This window comes from Callorhinchus milii, unplaced genomic scaffold, assembly GCF_018977255.1.
Source record: "Callorhinchus milii isolate IMCB2004 unplaced genomic scaffold, IMCB_Cmil_1.0 Scaffold2, whole genome shotgun sequence".
Classification (NCBI taxonomy): domain Eukaryota; kingdom Metazoa; phylum Chordata; class Chondrichthyes; order Chimaeriformes; family Callorhinchidae; genus Callorhinchus; species Callorhinchus milii.
The window spans coordinates 71,298,262-71,315,234 of record NW_024704743.1 but is presented as its reverse complement, the minus strand read 5'-3'; the positions used below and the strand labels follow the sequence as shown (position 1 = coordinate 71,315,234).

Sequence of the window (16,973 nt, the reverse complement as noted above, 5' to 3'; positions counted from 1 at the left end):
AACTTGTCCACCCCAAATAATTATCTACTCCTCTTAAAAGCAGTTATCCAATCGGCTTCCACCACCCTTTCAGGGAATGGATTCCGGATCCCAACAACTCGTTGTGTGAAAAAATTTCTCCTCATCTCCCCTCTGTATCTTTTAAAAACTATTTTAAAAACGGTATTTTATTGTTACCGACCCACACACCAGTGGAAATAGTTTCTCCTTGTTCACCCTATCGAATCCCCTCATAATTTTGAAAACTTCTATTAAGTCTCCTCTTAACCTTCTCTACTCCAAGGAGAATAATCCTATCTTCTCTAGCCTCTCTAGAGCATTCATATCAATGACCTAGACGAGGACATTAATGTAACATATCTAAATTCGCGGATGACACTAAACTAGGTGGGAGAGTAAGCTCTGAGGATAATGCATAAAGATTGCAACAGGATATAGATAGACCAGGGGAGTGGGCAGTAGGTGGCAGATGGAACTTAATGTGGGGAAGTGTGAAGTTATTCACCTAGGTAGCAAAAATAGAAAAACAGATTATTTTCTAGAGGGGAAGAGATTAGATAGTGTTAGTGTTCAGAGGGATTTGGGTGTCCTTGTACACCAGTCTCAAAAAGTTAGTTTGCAGGTGCAGCAAGCAACTGAGAAGGTGAACGGCATGTTAGTGTTCATTGCAAAAGGTTTAGAGTACAAGAGTAGGGAAGTTTTGCTGCAACTGAATAGGGCCTTGGTGAGACCGCACCTAGAGTATTGTGTGCAGTTTTGGTCTCCTTATTTAAAAAAGGACATACTTGCCCTAGAGGGTGTGCAGTGTAGATTCACTCGGTTAGTTCCCGGGATAAGGGGACTGACCTATGAGGATAGGCTGAATAAAGTAGGGCTATATTCTCCAGAGTACAGAAGAATTAGGGGAGATCTTATTGAAACATATAAGATTCTTAAAGAGCTGATAAAGTAGACACTGAGGGTCTGTTTCCCCTGGTAGGAGAATCTATAACCAGGGGTCATAGTCTTAAAATTAAGGGTCAGCCTTTTAGAACAGAGTTGAAGAAACATTTCTTCACTCAGAGGGTAGTGAATTTATGGGATTCACTACCCCAGAAGGCTGTAGGTGCTCAGTCCTTGAACATTTTCAAGGCTGAGACTGATAGATTTTTTAAAAATAGAGGGATTAGGGGATATGGGGATAGGGCAGGTAATTAGAGTTAGGTCAGAAGATCAGCCATGATCTTATCAAATGGCAGGGCAGGCTCGAGGGGCCGAATGGCCTACTCCTGCTCCTAATTCTTATGTTCTTATATTCTTAGATAACTGAAGTCCTCATAGCTGGCACCATCCTGGTAAATCTAATTTGCACCCTCTCCTATACCTTGACATCCTTCGTAAAGTGTGGGACCCAGAACTGAACACAGTACTCTAGCTGAGGCCTAACCAGTGTTTTATAAATGTTCATCATAACTACCTGACTTTTGTATTCTATTTTGTGGAGTCCTGTAGCTCAGTGGTTAGAGCACTCGCTTTGCAAGTGAGAGACCTGAGTTCAATTCCAGGCAGAGGGCGAAACCTTGGGCAAGTTTCCTTACTCCACACAGAGCCTAATAATAATCCCTCAAAAAAAACAATAATAAATTGGTCATTTTCAATCTACAACTGTTTGTGGGACATTGCTGTGCGCAATTGGCTGCCGCGTTCGCCCACAAATATACAGTCAATTCACTTTACAGTGTGTTCTGTGAAGCGCTTTGGGACGTCCTCCCGACGTGAAAAGCGCGATATCAAATGCAAGGATTATTATTATGCTTCTATTTATAAAGCCTAGTATCCCGTATGCTTTTTTTTAAGAAACAGCTTTATCTACCTGTCCTGCAACCTTCAAAGATTTACTTATATGAACCCCCAGGTCAACAATAACAACAACTTGGATTTATATAGCGCCCTCCACGCTGGACGGCGTCTCAGAGCGCTTTACAGTAACGGCTCCCGGGACCGAGCCGGGGGGAAGGGGAGGAAGGTGAACAAAGGCACAGTCAAAAAGGTCTTCAGCAGAGACCTGAAAATGGGAAGGGAGGGAGCGAGGCGAAGGGAGTGAGGAGGGGAATTCCAGAGCCTCGGGGCATAGTGGCTGAAGGCACGGCCGCCGAGGGTGGAGCGGAGGACTCGGGGGACGAGGAGGAGGCCAGACCTGGAGGAACAAAGGCAATGGGTATTGTTTTGAGGAGAGAGGAGGTCAGAGAGGTAGGGGGGATGCAGAGGAGTGCAGGGACCTGAATACAAGGGTGAGGATCTTGAAATCGATCCTTCTGGGATAGGCAGCCAGTGCAGTCTGGCAAGGACTGGGGTTATCCGGGAGCGGAGGTTCGTGCGGGTGAGAATGCAGGCGGCAGAGTTCTGAATAAGTTGGATTTTATGGATGGTAGTCGATGGGAGACCGGCGAGGAGGGCGTTAGAGTAGTCCAGTCGAGAGGTGACAAAGGCATGGACCAGGGTTTCAGCGGCTTTTGGGGAGAGGTATTGGTGGAGACAGGCAATGCGTCAGAGGTGGAAGAAAGCGGTGCTGGTGAGGGACCAGATGTGGGGGAGGAAGGATAATTGAGGGTCGAACATGATTTTGCTTACAAGTCTCTTATGTGGCACTTTATCAAACTCATTTTTGAAATCCATATAAACTACATCAACTGCCCTACCTTCATCCACGCTCTCCATTACCAAAAAACTCTGATCAGGTTTGTTTGACATAATTTGCCTTTAATAAATCCATGTTAGCTGCCTTTATTAACCCATGTTTTTCTAAGTGAAAATTTATTTTGTTCTGGAATATTAGAGTTTTACTAGAGAGAAATTACTTCCACCAGTGAGTCAGTGACTAGAGGAAATCAATTTACAATAATCAGCAAAGAAACAACAAGATTACATTTGTATAGTGCCTTTCATATTGGGAGGAAAGTATATCTTTTATATACTATATATATATGAAAAAACAAAGGGGAAGATGAGGAGGATTTTTCTTACACACTCACTCACACACACACACAGTTGTTAGGATGTGGAATGCACAATAGCTTTCAAGAAAGAACTGGATAGATGTCTAAAAATAAGTAATTTGCAGATTTTTGGTGGGAGAGGGAAAGTGGAGGCAACAAAATAGGATTGAGTAGGTTGCTCTTCCAATGAGCCGGCACATATTCAATGGGCTAAATAGGATTCTGTGCTCCAACTTTGTATGCTTTCTTATGGCTTGATATAGCTGAAGAAAGACAAAAATACACTAATATAGTGCATACCTGTTAAACTTTGCCATTCTGCTCTTCCAATGATCCAGTTCTGCAGAAGGGCCTATATCGTCAGCCTCCTTTCTCATTTGCTCACTCTCAGCCAAGACATTCTCTATCCGTTTAGTCCAGACCGTCAGCACACTCTCAAGTTGCTCCACAAATTCAGTATTACCGGCTAGAAGTTAAAGCATAATCTTCACTTAATTTAGTTATTCATTCCAGGAATCATAGCAAGTTTACAGCATAGAATTAGGTTATTTGACCCACTCAATCAATTTTGGGGTTCGCTTTCCCACTGGTACTTTTACTCTAATCTCACTCCGCTGCTCTTCCGCCATAGCCTTTAATATTATTTTATTTCCAGAAGTCTTTGACTAATTCCCATTTAAATTGGAATATCAGACTGAAAAAAATCTATCCAGAAAGATTACAACCACTGGGGTCAGGATTATGCTATTTGACCGATCGAGTCTGCTCTGCCATTTTATTAATTCACAGCAGTTCTTTATGAATAATAATCTCTTTCATAATATTTTTGGGTCTCTTACCCATATCTACTAATACACTTTTTGCCCAGGTACATAACTATTATTCCTTGAAAAAAATAGGTCACTCAATCACTGCCTGTTTGTGGGACACTGCTGTGTGCAATTGGCTGCCGCGTTTCTCCCACCAAATATACAGCCAATTCACTTTACAGTATATTCTGTGAAGCGCTTTGAGACGTCTCAAAGACCTGATAAGGCACTACATCAAATGCAAGTATTATTATTATTACATCCTTTGACTTATTTTCCTCATGACGGGTAAGCTTTCTCATTCTCTTTGCCTAAAGAAATCTTAAGCAGCTACATCGCATCAGACAAAGCTTTTGACAAAACTACCCCCAACCTTGCTAATGGAGTTTATTTTCTACAAGTGTTTTTTATTAATTAGATCAGAAACAGTTTTTACCTTATACCATTTTACCAGTATTTTACCATATCTTATATAAAAACAGCTTTTAAAAGTGCAATGATCTAAAGTTTTATATATATGCATTTGACATTGCACTGTATCACGTCATTTAGTAATCTCAAAGTGCTTCACAGGATATACTGTAGAGTGATTGTGTATATTGTGGGTGAAACACAGCAGCCAGTTGCGCACAGCAGTGCCTCATAAACAGCCATGGGGTGAGTGACCATTTTATTTATTTGGGGGGATTGTTAGCCTTGACACCAGGAGAAACTCTCTTTTCGAATAGTGCCTTGGCATCTTTAACATCCACCTGAAACTCGGTTTAACATCTCATCCAAAGGACAGCACCTCCTATAATCTATCACCACACCCAGTATTGCATTATAGTGTCACCTTAGACTTTGTGGTTCTAAGACCCGATGTGGAGTTTGAAACCACAACCTTCTGACACAGAGTAAAAAGTGCTACATACAAAACATTTCCCCCAGAAAGTGATCTGCCAATCGACTGACAACCTGGTTCTTCCTTACTGCTGGATAAACGGAATGAAACCGCCTATGGTTTCGCCCTGCCCAGGAATCAAACTCGGGTCCACTCACTTGAAAGGCGAGCTTGCTAACCTCTATGCCCCGGGACTTCATAACCAATAACCATCTTTTCAATATCTTTATACAGTTACTTTTTGGTCACAGATATCCTCATTCTTTCAAAAGCTAATATTTGTGTCCAAGAAACTTTTGATATGCAAATACTATAATCTAAACCAAAGTAAGAAAAATATTCAAACCAAGTTTATTTTGGATGTTGCAGGTTATAAGTGTGAAAGCATGGCTTGTTTTACAACATGGTTCGGTAAGCACAAAAATGTACTGTAAATTCAAAAATATTAATTTCAAAATCCTTGTAGTAGAACAATTGATATTTGTCAAAAAAGAGCAATAGGAAAGATATGGTTATACTCCTCAGGCATGACATTGGCTTCATTACAAACAGTTTCACCTTTTTCAAGCTTGAACAGAAATCAGATTCATCAATCTGAATACATAATCCATACATAATTGTGACAAATAAATGCACGCAAAGTATGGCATATGAGAAGTGAAAATAGGATGTGCATGTTCTCCATGTACAATAGGAGAGAATTTGTCAAGTTCAAGTTCACTCGTCACTTACCCTGTCGAGGGAACAGCAAACAAGGAAAAGAGATTGCTAGGCTACATTACCAAATAGGTATAGTTCACATCCATAGAAGTCATCCTTAAGTTGTAAAGTGTTCCAATGAGCCCACATCTATTGTACTATGTAGAATATCAACATCATAACATAGAGATGTTGTGAATCAGAACAACAGGAATAATTCTCATCGTAAACAGACGGAGCTATGAGGAATAACTGGACAAGCCAGGGTTCTTTAATCTGGAAATAAATTGTTTCAGAGGGAATTAATAGAGCTATACGAGATTCTAAATGGGAATGAGAAAATAAACCCAGAAGAATAGTTTCAAATAGGCCAAGGCAGCAGAAAAGAGAATATATGTTCAAGTTGCGAAAGGCAATTTTAGGACATGCACCAGGAAGAATTTCTTTATGTGGAGAATAATTACGGTAGGGTAGGTTTCGTGGAAGGATACCTCTTGTCTAATGAAACAAAAATATAATATATGTACACACACACACAATGCAATGAGTTACTACAGCAAAAATAACTTTCCATTCATTTTTGCTGCTACATACAAAAACAATTAGCCAAATGTATGAAACCACAAAACATCTTATAATATTTTATAATACATTTTATAATATAATCTCAACCAAGAAATTGCTATTTTTTTGAAAAAGGGTACAAATTTATCAAATAGAATATATTAATTCAGCAGCTTTCAAAAAAACTATACAATTCCTCGATAAAGTAGAAATGTGCATTTTCCATGATAATTTGATTTACTAAACAAAAATAACTACATCGATTTGTGTTACATTAAAATTAATGCTAAAACAAATAGAGAAAAAATTAGGAGTACTGAAGAAACTGAAAAGAGGGAGGTGAAAAGTTAATACAATACCTGCAACCATGAAATCAGAAACATTATGCAGATTGTCTAGGCTGTATCTTGAGTCTACATCCTCCAGTATAATGTTGCTCTCCATATTTTTTCTGGCAGAAGACAGATTGCCTACAAATTTGTCCAAGGATTCAAGGAATTCTTGAACTTCGGCATTCTTCAGCCCATCTTTTACAGATCCCCAGTTCTGCTCATTTGGAGGAAAATTTAAAAAAGAAAATATTAGGCTAAATATTTTAAAGGAGTTATGGTGTTTTAGTAATCTATAAGAGCAATAGTTGAAGTGAGTCATTTGTTTCATTGGTATGAATTGGATTTTAGCTGAAAGGCAACAGGTGAGAATTCAGCTAAGTTGAATATTTATCTAACTCAATGCGTTAACAAAATTAAGTGCTTAAGTTCAACAATTGAGTGACCGTGGCAAATAGATTTGGAATATTAGGAAACAACCTTCATATAAAGTTGTGCAATATTCCTAACAATCACACTTAAAATGTTGGAAAAAATAATTATAAAAGTTTGGTTGTAAATATGTAGAAAAATGGATACCTGCAAGCAATGCAGTGAGTTCTGATGGCATAATAAATTGTAAGAGTGAAGCTCCTCTAATCTAAAGTCAGAATTGTATATAGAATTTAGCAATTTCTATATTTCAAGACTAACTTTGAAGCCATTTTTTTCTGTAGTTATTAAATAAACTTACAGATAGAACAAATCTAGACCCAAGTGAATTCCTACTCCAGTCTCCCATGCACGCACGCACACATACAAGGCGATGGTAGAGAAAACCACAAAGTCAAACAAAAACAAATAGAAGACAGAGATTCATTGAAAAAGTACAATTAAACTCATACCAACAGTTGGTATCCTACATAAGACATCCTTCCTACCGCTCATCCAAGGTGGGGCTACTTTACTAGTTTTTCATAATGACCAAATTGCTTTTTTCCCTCTTGTGTGATAGAAAATTAATTAAAGTTGTGTTTATGATCATTCGAGTAAAGCTAGGAGTTGTTCCAGTCTAGAGATCATTTGAGAGAGCTTACCTCTTGAGATCGCAGTGCAGGCACCATTACACTGGCAAGAAGTTTCTCCAGCCCTTGAAGTAAATTCCCTTCAGAGCAATCAAGCATACAGAAATTCACCTCCTATGTAAAAAAGAAACCTTCTGTTATGAGTCAGCTATATGGTCATAACATTTACACTAATAAATCTGCAAATATGTAGCTTCTAACTGATCAAACAAGATCAATAATAAACCTCTTGAATAGTGATTGACTTCAAACCATTTAACAGGAAAAATATCTTGAGATATACTTGACGTCTATTGCATCAGACTAATGCAATGGTGACAGAAAGGCTAATATCTGAAAGGTCCAGAAACCTCTTGTACAAACCACCTAACTCCTACCCTCATACAGCCAGTTTGCTCTCCCCAACAGTAATTTTTGCAGCATGTCTATAATCTGGTCTTTCCAGGTGAAACAAAACTGATTGCACTTACTTCATCATATGAATATAACAATACTTTAGTGTGTAGGAACTGATCACTGTGCATTGCTTTTATTCCAATCCTGTGCACGGAATTTGCCGTCTGTGCGTATTGTGGCAGTCACAGAAAATAATTGTCTAATATAGGTAATGTTGCTGAAATGTGCATTGTAGATTGTAACTGGCAGAAAATGTCAATTTGAAAGACGACTTTTGGTGCATATTTTATATTCTGCAAACCATTGCACATTGCAACAAAAAGGTCAGATTTTAGAAATCACAATCACAATTAAAGTAACCTTTGCCTACACATAACTTTCATTTTACCCAATTATAGTTGTAAAGTACTTTGAAATGTTTCTTTTGAAGCAAAACGTACGATATAAATTCCAGCTATTATTATCTTGTGAGAGCAGCTAATGGATATACTGCATCATGCTGATAAATTATTTCTAAACGTTTTAAAATTGAGAAAGTTAGGTCAAGGACCAAGGCCCATAATGCAAAATTGAAAGGGTAGTTTCAGAATATATTTCACTATGGTAAATGCTTCAGTGTTGCTAAATAATGTTTAATGCTAATGTAATGCACTGATTCACAGAAGGAAACTGACCTGAAACACATTAGCTGTGCTGATTGATTTGTCAGTAGTTCTGAGAAAGAATAAGCAAGAACCAGTCAAACCCTGCAAAATGGGCATGCAAGAAACAGAATTACTGCACTGAAGGATTTTCAAACAATCCAAATGCACAGGTATAAAAAGAAAACAGGCTGGAAATCTTAAACAAATGCAGAAAATGCTATAAATGTGCAACATATCAATCATCATCTGAAAGAGAAAGAAATCTTTAAGTACTGAGAATCACACTTTATTGCGCAAATTTCCAATGTTTTAATTTTGTAATCTACAATTTGATTCTGGTACAGAAAGTTACAGAATTGCAAAAGATGCATCTTTCACAACTCAGGTGTGTATAATAATTATATTCCAGCAATATTCGCTTTGCAGAAAAATACATAAATCAAGAAATAACATTAACTGAGTACAAACAGTTTTGTCTTACCTCTGCAGAACCAGTTGTTATAAAAAGCTTCTTCTGGGCTGAGCTTTTGGAAGTGCCTGCACTTGAAAATCTGTGCTCTCTGGGCTATAGAATTGAACAATCCAATTGTTAAACAACTGAGATCAATACTTTAGGATGGTGCCTAGTCATTTTAATTCAACAGACTCTTAAAAACATTCACTTATCATTCAGCCTGTCAGTGAGTTAATGCTACAGTACCTTGAACAGCCGCAAATCAGTATTTTAGAATGTGTTTTAGAGAATTCTTGTTTTAGCAATAAAAATATTTTATTTAATCTAAAGATTTTTAGACTTCAACATACGACCCGAAAAATTCAATTTCAATAGTTTGGGGCTCATTACTGTGAAAGACACAACACCAACATTTAGCAAGGAACTGGTTGGCTTGAATATGTGAACACTTACTGGAACGGTCTCTTGATAGAAAAAGAGTAATTTTTTCGATCCATTTGGTGCAAAGAATTCTTCAATCATGTTAAACTGGAAGAGAAAATTGATTCATTTTAATTGCATGGATATTATTCCAAGAGACTTTTGCTACACATTTTGATTACTGATTATCATGAAATACTTACAAAGATGAGCAGAACTATACAAATACGTCTTTAATCACACAGAAAATTTGCAGCACAGTTTATGCTGGTGTTTTCTCCACCACTGGAGCTATTTACTCTAATCCCAGAATAAGAAACAATTGAAATGTTACACTTTCATCCGAAGTTATGCAAGACTTCAAACGAAAATTAAACATTTGGTCTTGGAAATATATAATACATAGTATATTTGGATTTGATAAGGTTCCACATACGAGAATCACGGCCAAAATTTAAGGTGCATGAGATTGATAGAAAAGTAACAAATTGGATAGAGGAATGGTTGAAGATGGTAGTAGATGGCAGAAAATGAAAATTAAATTAGGCTTATTTTGATTGTCAGTGGGTAGTTAGTCAGTTATCTCAGGGATTAGTGTTGGGACCTCTCTTGTTCTTCACTTACATTAATGATCTGGATGTCGCAGAGGCAATCATATCCAACTTGACAAATGATGATGAATTAGGAGGCTTATAGTGACAAAGAGTGCAGCAGATATTGACAGTTTAGCAAAGTGTTGGTGGATTTATGGAGAATTAAATTCAATACAGAAAAACGAAGTATACAACAGAGAATGGAAATATTCCCTAAGTGGTAAAAATTCTCAATAGAGTGGAGGGCCAGTGGGATATAGAAGCACAAATACATACATTGTTAAAGTAAGATTACAGCTAGAGAAGACTGTTATAAGAGCAAAGAGGATTCCGGGTTTTAGACACCGAACCATTGAATTCAAAGGAACAATATGGCAATGGACATTAATACCATATTCTGTGAAGCTCTTTGAGACGTCTAGAAGATGTGAAAAGCGCCATATCAAATGCAAGGATTATTATTATTATTAATAATAAGATGTTCATTAAGGTTCAGCTGGAATACTGTGCAAAGTTTTGGATGCAGGACAATGAAAAGTTATAAAAGTTATTGGAGCTATGGCACATAGATTCATGAGAATAATAATAATATCCATGCATTTGATGTACCTTTCATGGTGGGAGGACATTTCAAAACTCTTTACAGGATTCACTGTGAAGTGGAGTGACTGTGCAGTTATTGGCTAACATCTGCACAGCAATATTTTATATTATTCAAATGTTATATTATTTTATATTATTCAAAAGTTTTTAACTGCACATTAGTATAAGTAGTTAAAGTATCAAACCTTACCCTTTCATCTCCAATAATAGAATCCTCCACAACGGATTCCTCCTGGCCAGTCCCATCTGCCAATTTGCATATGAGATATTTGTGCCGGGAGTCCAAGTGGGATCTGCGTTCTTCCTTTGTTGCTTTGGCTTGTTTTGCCAGTTCCTTTTTTGCCTCAGTAGAAAACACCACCATCTTCTTTCCCTGAGTCTAATGATAGGAGAGGAAACAAAACTTAGACCACATAATGGCATTGTTTTTTATTTTAATTATTCTCAATCCACATCTGCTTCCCACCTTCAAACATTCCTGTAGGCTAACACTGCTGTCCATGTAACTTTGTGGCATTGTTGAGATGATATGCAATTTTCAAATGAAATGGACATCTTATTGTTACAGAATCTGACCTTGCTAGTTTCTCTGACTCTTCTCCCCCAACCCCCATTTTTATCAATCCATTAGTCAGTAATCAATTAGCTCTGAATAGTTAAATTGTACTGTGACAAAGAAGATTTCAGATGGAAAAGAATGTATGAATGATCAACTTAACAAAGGAAGGCTTTAATAATAAAACTTTTTTCAAATCTTATCTGCTTGATTTTAATTTTATTGTCAGGAATTAAAATAATTATAAAATAAATGAATGCAAAGGGCACTTTGCTGCATTATTTTAATTGGTGTTGAAACATTCTTAAACTGGGGTAAAATACCCTCCAAAATTTGCATAATAAATCACTTACTGACACAGATGCAGTTGGAGATGGTGCGGTAGGAGATGCTCCTAATCCAGAGTGCATCCATTTAGTACCTCCTACACGCCTGTGACCTTTAGATTCTCCAGCTGAAAAATGGCCAGAAATGTTTATTCTTACAATACAAATATACATTCAAATCATGCCTTTCAGGTCGTAAGAACATTACAAGAGGCTTAACAATACTGGCTTGGTACCCGAACTGAGGGTGGTGGTCAAGGGGGGGGGAGTGAGAGGCAGGTGGATGTCCAAAAGGGCAGTCGGGGAGGTATTGATGAGATGGACATTGAATGAGACGAGGAAAGAAACAATTCTTAATTGGTAATCAAATTCTTACCTGAAATATTTGCTTGTTTAATTCTACAGCACAATATACACAGTTAAAAACCACTTAACAGTAAATCTGGTGAAGCTTTTTGAGACATCTTGATGACATGATAAGGCGCTATATCAAATTTAAGGATTATTATTTATTATTATTATTAACAATCATTTGAAGAATTGTACTGATCCCTTTGACCCTCATAGGCATGATTCTGCATTCTCAGTTTATTTTATTTCCAGACTTGCTTGGCTTCACTGGCTCCCAATTATCGATCGGATCGATTTCAAGATCCTCTCGCTCGTTTTCAAATCATTCATGCCCTTGATCTCCCCACCTATCTGACCTGCTTACCATCCCCCAACTCCAACACCCGCTGCCTCTGCTTGGCTGGCTCCGCCTTCCTCCACTTCCACTACATTGCCTGCCTCCAGGCATTCGTCACCTCCCAACTCCTCAAATGTCCTCTTTGCCAGTCTCCCCACTTCCAATGTGCACAGGATCCAGCTGATCCAAAACTCTGCTGCCCGCATACTCACCCATAATAAACTACATACCCCTATCACACCAGTTCTAGCCAAGCTCCTCTGACTCCCAATTGGCGAACGGATCGATTTCAAAGTCCTCATGCTCATTTTCAAATCCCTTCATGCCCTCACGCCTCCCTATCTATCCGATTTCCATACACCCCCCAATCCATAACCCCCTGGCTCTGCTCAACTGGCTCCGGCCTTCTGCATGTACCTCTTGCCCTCCTTTCCACCATTGGTGGCGCACTTTGAACCACTATGCCCCGAAACTCTAGAACTCTCTCCCTCAATCCCTCCAGCTTGTCTCCTCCCTCCCCACTTTCAAATCCCACCTAAGGACCTTCTTATTTGATCATGTTTATGATCACCTCATCCCTCCCTGGCTCAGGGTCAGACTATGCCACTCTCAAGTGCTCCGGTACACTACCCCCGTGAAGGCTCCATATAAATGCAAGTTGTTGTTGTTGTTGTATTTCCCTACCTACAGTCTTTCCACATTGTCCCTGGTATACACACTACCTTTGAGAATGTATTTATGCCTATATTACAGGATTAGGTTGCACTTCATAGCTTTTTAACTATCATTGATCCTTGTGTAATCTGGAATCTCTCAAACATCATCCATGCTTTGAGCACGTCAAGATTGAATTCTGCAACTCTTTCCTCAAAAAGGCTCTGGCAGGCAATAAGTCAGCAAGAAAGAGAGAATGAAACTGTGAAAGAGTGTGTGATTGTTCAATAGCAAGAAATAAAATGAAAGAAATAACCACAGAAAAAAAAATTCTGACCAACAAACCACCCATTCCCCTCAAAAACCTAAAAAATTGCAAGAATAAACAAACAAAGTGAGGAAAGTACAACATTCAAAATGTAATGTAATTAAATGCAGTGCCAAACTAATCTTGCATCATGCAAAACTAATGCTGCATTTAAAATACTATCACTGAGTTTTGGAGTTCTGTAAATGTGCTAATAACCGAATGTGCAGAACTCCAAAATCAGGATTTATTAAAAACTGGTCGCAGAACAGATTCTTTAAAAACATTGAAAACACAGATCTTTAAACATTCCTGGACCATCCATTGAACTGCTCAAAAATCATTCAAGAGACTATTGGGAGCAGAACTGTCATCATCTTCTGAGATTTGTTTACACGGAAATTAAGCTGCTTCTGAAACAACCTACTCTATGTGGTATCAGGAGCATAACAATAATAATCCTTGCAGTTCATAGAGTCATAGAATTATACAGCACAGAAGGAGGCCATTCGGCCCATCGTGACTGTGCCGGCTCTTTGAAAAGAGTTACCCAAATCAATCCCCTGCTCTCTCCCCATAGCCCTGCAAACTTGTCCTCCTCAAATAATTATCTATTTCTCTCCTAAAAGTTGTTATCGAATCAGCTTCCATCACCCTTTCAGGCACCAATCATACATGCATACATACAGCACTTTTCATACAGCACTTTATCATGCCGTTGAGACATCTCAAAGCGCTTCCCTGATTGACTGTGTATTTTGTGGGCAAAATGAAGCAGCCAATCGCACACAGCAGAGCTACACCCCAATTTGCCATACTTTTTGGAGTCCTGTAGCTCAGTGGTTACAGCACTCGCTTTGCAAGCGAGAGACCTGAGTTCAATTCCAGGCAGGGCGAAACCTTACTCCACACGCCTAATAATAATCCCGCCAAAACCAAAAACAATAATAAATTGGTCATTTTCAATCTACGACTGTTTGTGGGACATTGCTGTGCACAATTGGCTGCCGCATTCGCCCACAAATATACAGTCAATTCACTTTACAGTGTATTCTGTGAAGCGCTTTGGGACGTCCTCCCGACGTGAAAAGTGCTATATCAAATGCAAGGATTATTATTAAACCCAGATTTATACTTTCCCAATGAATTCTCAAAAATAGTGCAATATAAATGCAAAACAAGTATTGAAGTAAAGCAAAAAGGTAAGACATTCCAGGGAACTAGAGCCTTCCTCCAGTAACCTCCTACCTTCATATACCCCAAATGAAATTTGGATACAAGCATATTAAACTTACCTATACACATTGTTAGACTTATCCAACAACAACAACTTGCGCCCTGCACGCCAGGTGGAGTCCCAGAGTATTTGTATCCTGCAGGTAACTTTTAAAAAACATTAATAGAAGTCTGTTTTCCGGCTCTAGATCTCAGATAAGCTAGGCGGAGGGATAGAGCCAGGGAGGTCCAGAGATTAAGACCAAATGACTGATACAAAAAATAAAAAGAGCAACAGAGCTATTGCTTCGGAGCTCATAGGACAACAGTAAGTGGTTATGCACCTGCAATTTCACCCAGAGTGAACTCTCAATGTCACTCATGCCAAACTACTTTCCACAAACCATCTGAAATTCTCCCTCATCCTGAACTCTTTACTGCTATCTCTAATCTACCCTGGAGCAGTCCTTCCCCAGAAGTTCGTTGAGAAGTGGTCTATGCTGTATGGTATCTCTGAAAGGCCAAGCACTTACTTCCCAGGTGGAGAGATGAAAAATAAATCAATTATGGACAATACTCCCTTCATTTCTATGCCTTGAGATCTATCAGAGATGAAAACATCACTGAGCCAAACTGAAAGTGTTTTAACTTACCCAAACCACATGGGGGCTGTTGAAAAAATTGATGGGAAAATGAACTTGCCAACTGCTAACACTCAGATACAGTGAGGGCAAAATATTAGCATAGAATTACACAGAATGACACAACACAAAAACAGACTATTTGGCTCCACTAGGATGGTGTGGAGGGCCTGTTTCTGAGCAGTTTTACCATCTACGAATCCAAGTCTGTGATGGTGTTTACGCTCCACAGGAGCCTCTATCTTTCATCTTCCCCTCTATTCCCTTCTCCCTCAGACTTGCATCAAGCTTCCTCTTAAACACACTGATTTTTTTTGCCTCAAACAAAGCTTTCAAAAGTGAATAATAGCACATTCTCACCACCCTCTGCTTAAATAAATTCCTAAACTCCCTATTGGATGTGTTGTATTTATGTCTGTGTTGTATTTATGCTGGTTGTTGGTCGATTGGCAGATTGCTTTTTTCGGGGATAATAATACTTCAAAAAAAAACAAGGTCACTCAATCGACGACTGTTTGAGGGACACTGCTGTGCATAATTGGCTGCCATGTTTCACCCACAAAATACACAGTCAATTCACTTTACAGTATATTTTGTGAAGCGCTTTGAGACGTCTCGAAGATGTGATGAGGCTCTATATCAAATGCAAGGATTATTATTTTTTATTATTACTGTCTGTGGTGTATTTATGCCCTCTAGTCTTGTGGAAAATGTAGTGGAATGAGGAAAGGTCATTTAGATAACCAAATTGCTTTTCCATAGACCATCTGAAATTTGCCCCATCTTGGGCTGTACGGGGTGTCCACAAAGTCCTTACCCACATCATCAGCCCTCCCCTCCTCTCCACCCATTACAAAACAGTGATACAAAACTAACAAGGAGCTGAGACAAGATGACAGAGATGCATTTCACCTCACATTGCACTGAACATGGTGACAGATCATTAGGTGCTAGGAAATTGATGGTGCTCACACCGATTCTCTGGACGTCTAAATACAGTTAACAACAACTTGCATTTACATAGTGGCCCTCATACAGGGTAGAGTGCCAGAGCGCTTGACTATGGAGGAGCACGAGTGTCAGCTGGGAGGTGGGTGACCGCAGGCACAGTCGAATAGGAAGGACTTTAGGCACCACCTAAAGATGGGGAAGGAAGGGCCAAGGTGGAGGGATAGAGGAAGAGCGTAAGTGGCTGAAAGTGCGGTCGCCGATGGTGAAATGCAGGGCGCGAGAGACATGCAGTTAAACACTTGTATTCAATAAAATGAAGTCCTTTGTGGAGTCCTGTAGCTCAGTGGTTAGAGCACTCGCTTTGCAAGCGAGAGACCTGAGTTCAATTCCAGGCAGAGGGCGAAACCTTGGGCAAGTTTCCTTACTCCACACGCCTAATAATAATCCCTCCAAAACAAAAAACAATAATAAATTGGTCATTTTCAATCTACGACTGTTTGTGGGACATTACTGTGCGCAATTGGCTGCCGCGTTCGCCCACAATTATACAGTCAATTCACTTTACAGTGTGTTCTGTGAAGCGCTTTGGGACGTCCTCCCGACGTGAAAAGAGCTATATCAAATGCAAGGATTATTATTATTATTATTATTAATCCAGTCATCAGCATCCTTTGCAGGTTTCACTTGTTGCCTGGTGGCTGTAAAAAAAACACACACACACACAGGGGTGGGGGGTGGGGGGGGGGGGGTAACAGGACTTGGTGGACACCCTGTCTGGGGTTATTACCAGTGTAGCTGATGGAGATGAGTGGGGGCGACATGTCGCTGTCAGGTTTGGGAGAGGCTGCTCTGCTCCGCTCTTTCTCTCCAGCCGTCAGCTCCGGCAGCGTGTCCCCGGCCGCTTGTTCACCGTCAGCCATGGTCACAGGGAGGCTCTCGGGGTGGCTCCCCTCCCCTTCTCTCCCCTCCCGGGTTGGCTCCCACCGCCCAGTGCAGCCAACACCTGCTCTGTGTGTGGGAGAGAAACACAGACACACACACACACACAGAGAGACACAGAGAGAGACACACAGAGAGGAACCTGTGAACCACAGATCTGAAACAGTTTATCTGTAGTGTGTGTGTGTGGGGTGTGTGTGTGTGTGGGGATAGTTGCTAAGAAACGGGTAACGTGGTGCAAAAGACCACACAACCCACAGGGG

General features: G+C 39.5%; 1 protein-coding gene across 1 annotated transcript in view; it reads right to left on the bottom strand.

Annotated features, from left to right (window-relative positions):
* The window catches only part of dnah5l (dynein, axonemal, heavy chain 5 like), a 157,819-nt gene extending 141,065 nt beyond the window's left edge, over nt 1–16,754 (bottom strand). The window contains exons 1-9 of the mRNA XM_007897565.2: nt 16,559–16,754; nt 11,343–11,443; nt 10,624–10,812; nt 9,277–9,345; nt 8,845–8,919; nt 8,394–8,465; nt 7,336–7,437; nt 6,290–6,476; nt 3,276–3,441 (exon numbers count right to left, since the gene is read on the bottom strand). Of these exons, the coding sequence (XP_007895756.2) occupies nt 3,276–3,441; nt 6,290–6,476; nt 7,336–7,437; nt 8,394–8,465; nt 8,845–8,919; nt 9,277–9,345; nt 10,624–10,812; nt 11,343–11,443; nt 16,559–16,691 (1,094 nt within the window). The 5' untranslated portion in view covers nt 16,692–16,754. The remainder of the gene's footprint in view (nt 1–3,275; nt 3,442–6,289; nt 6,477–7,335; nt 7,438–8,393; nt 8,466–8,844; nt 8,920–9,276; nt 9,346–10,623; nt 10,813–11,342; nt 11,444–16,558) is intronic.
* Between the last annotated feature and the right edge of the window lie 219 nt (nt 16,755–16,973).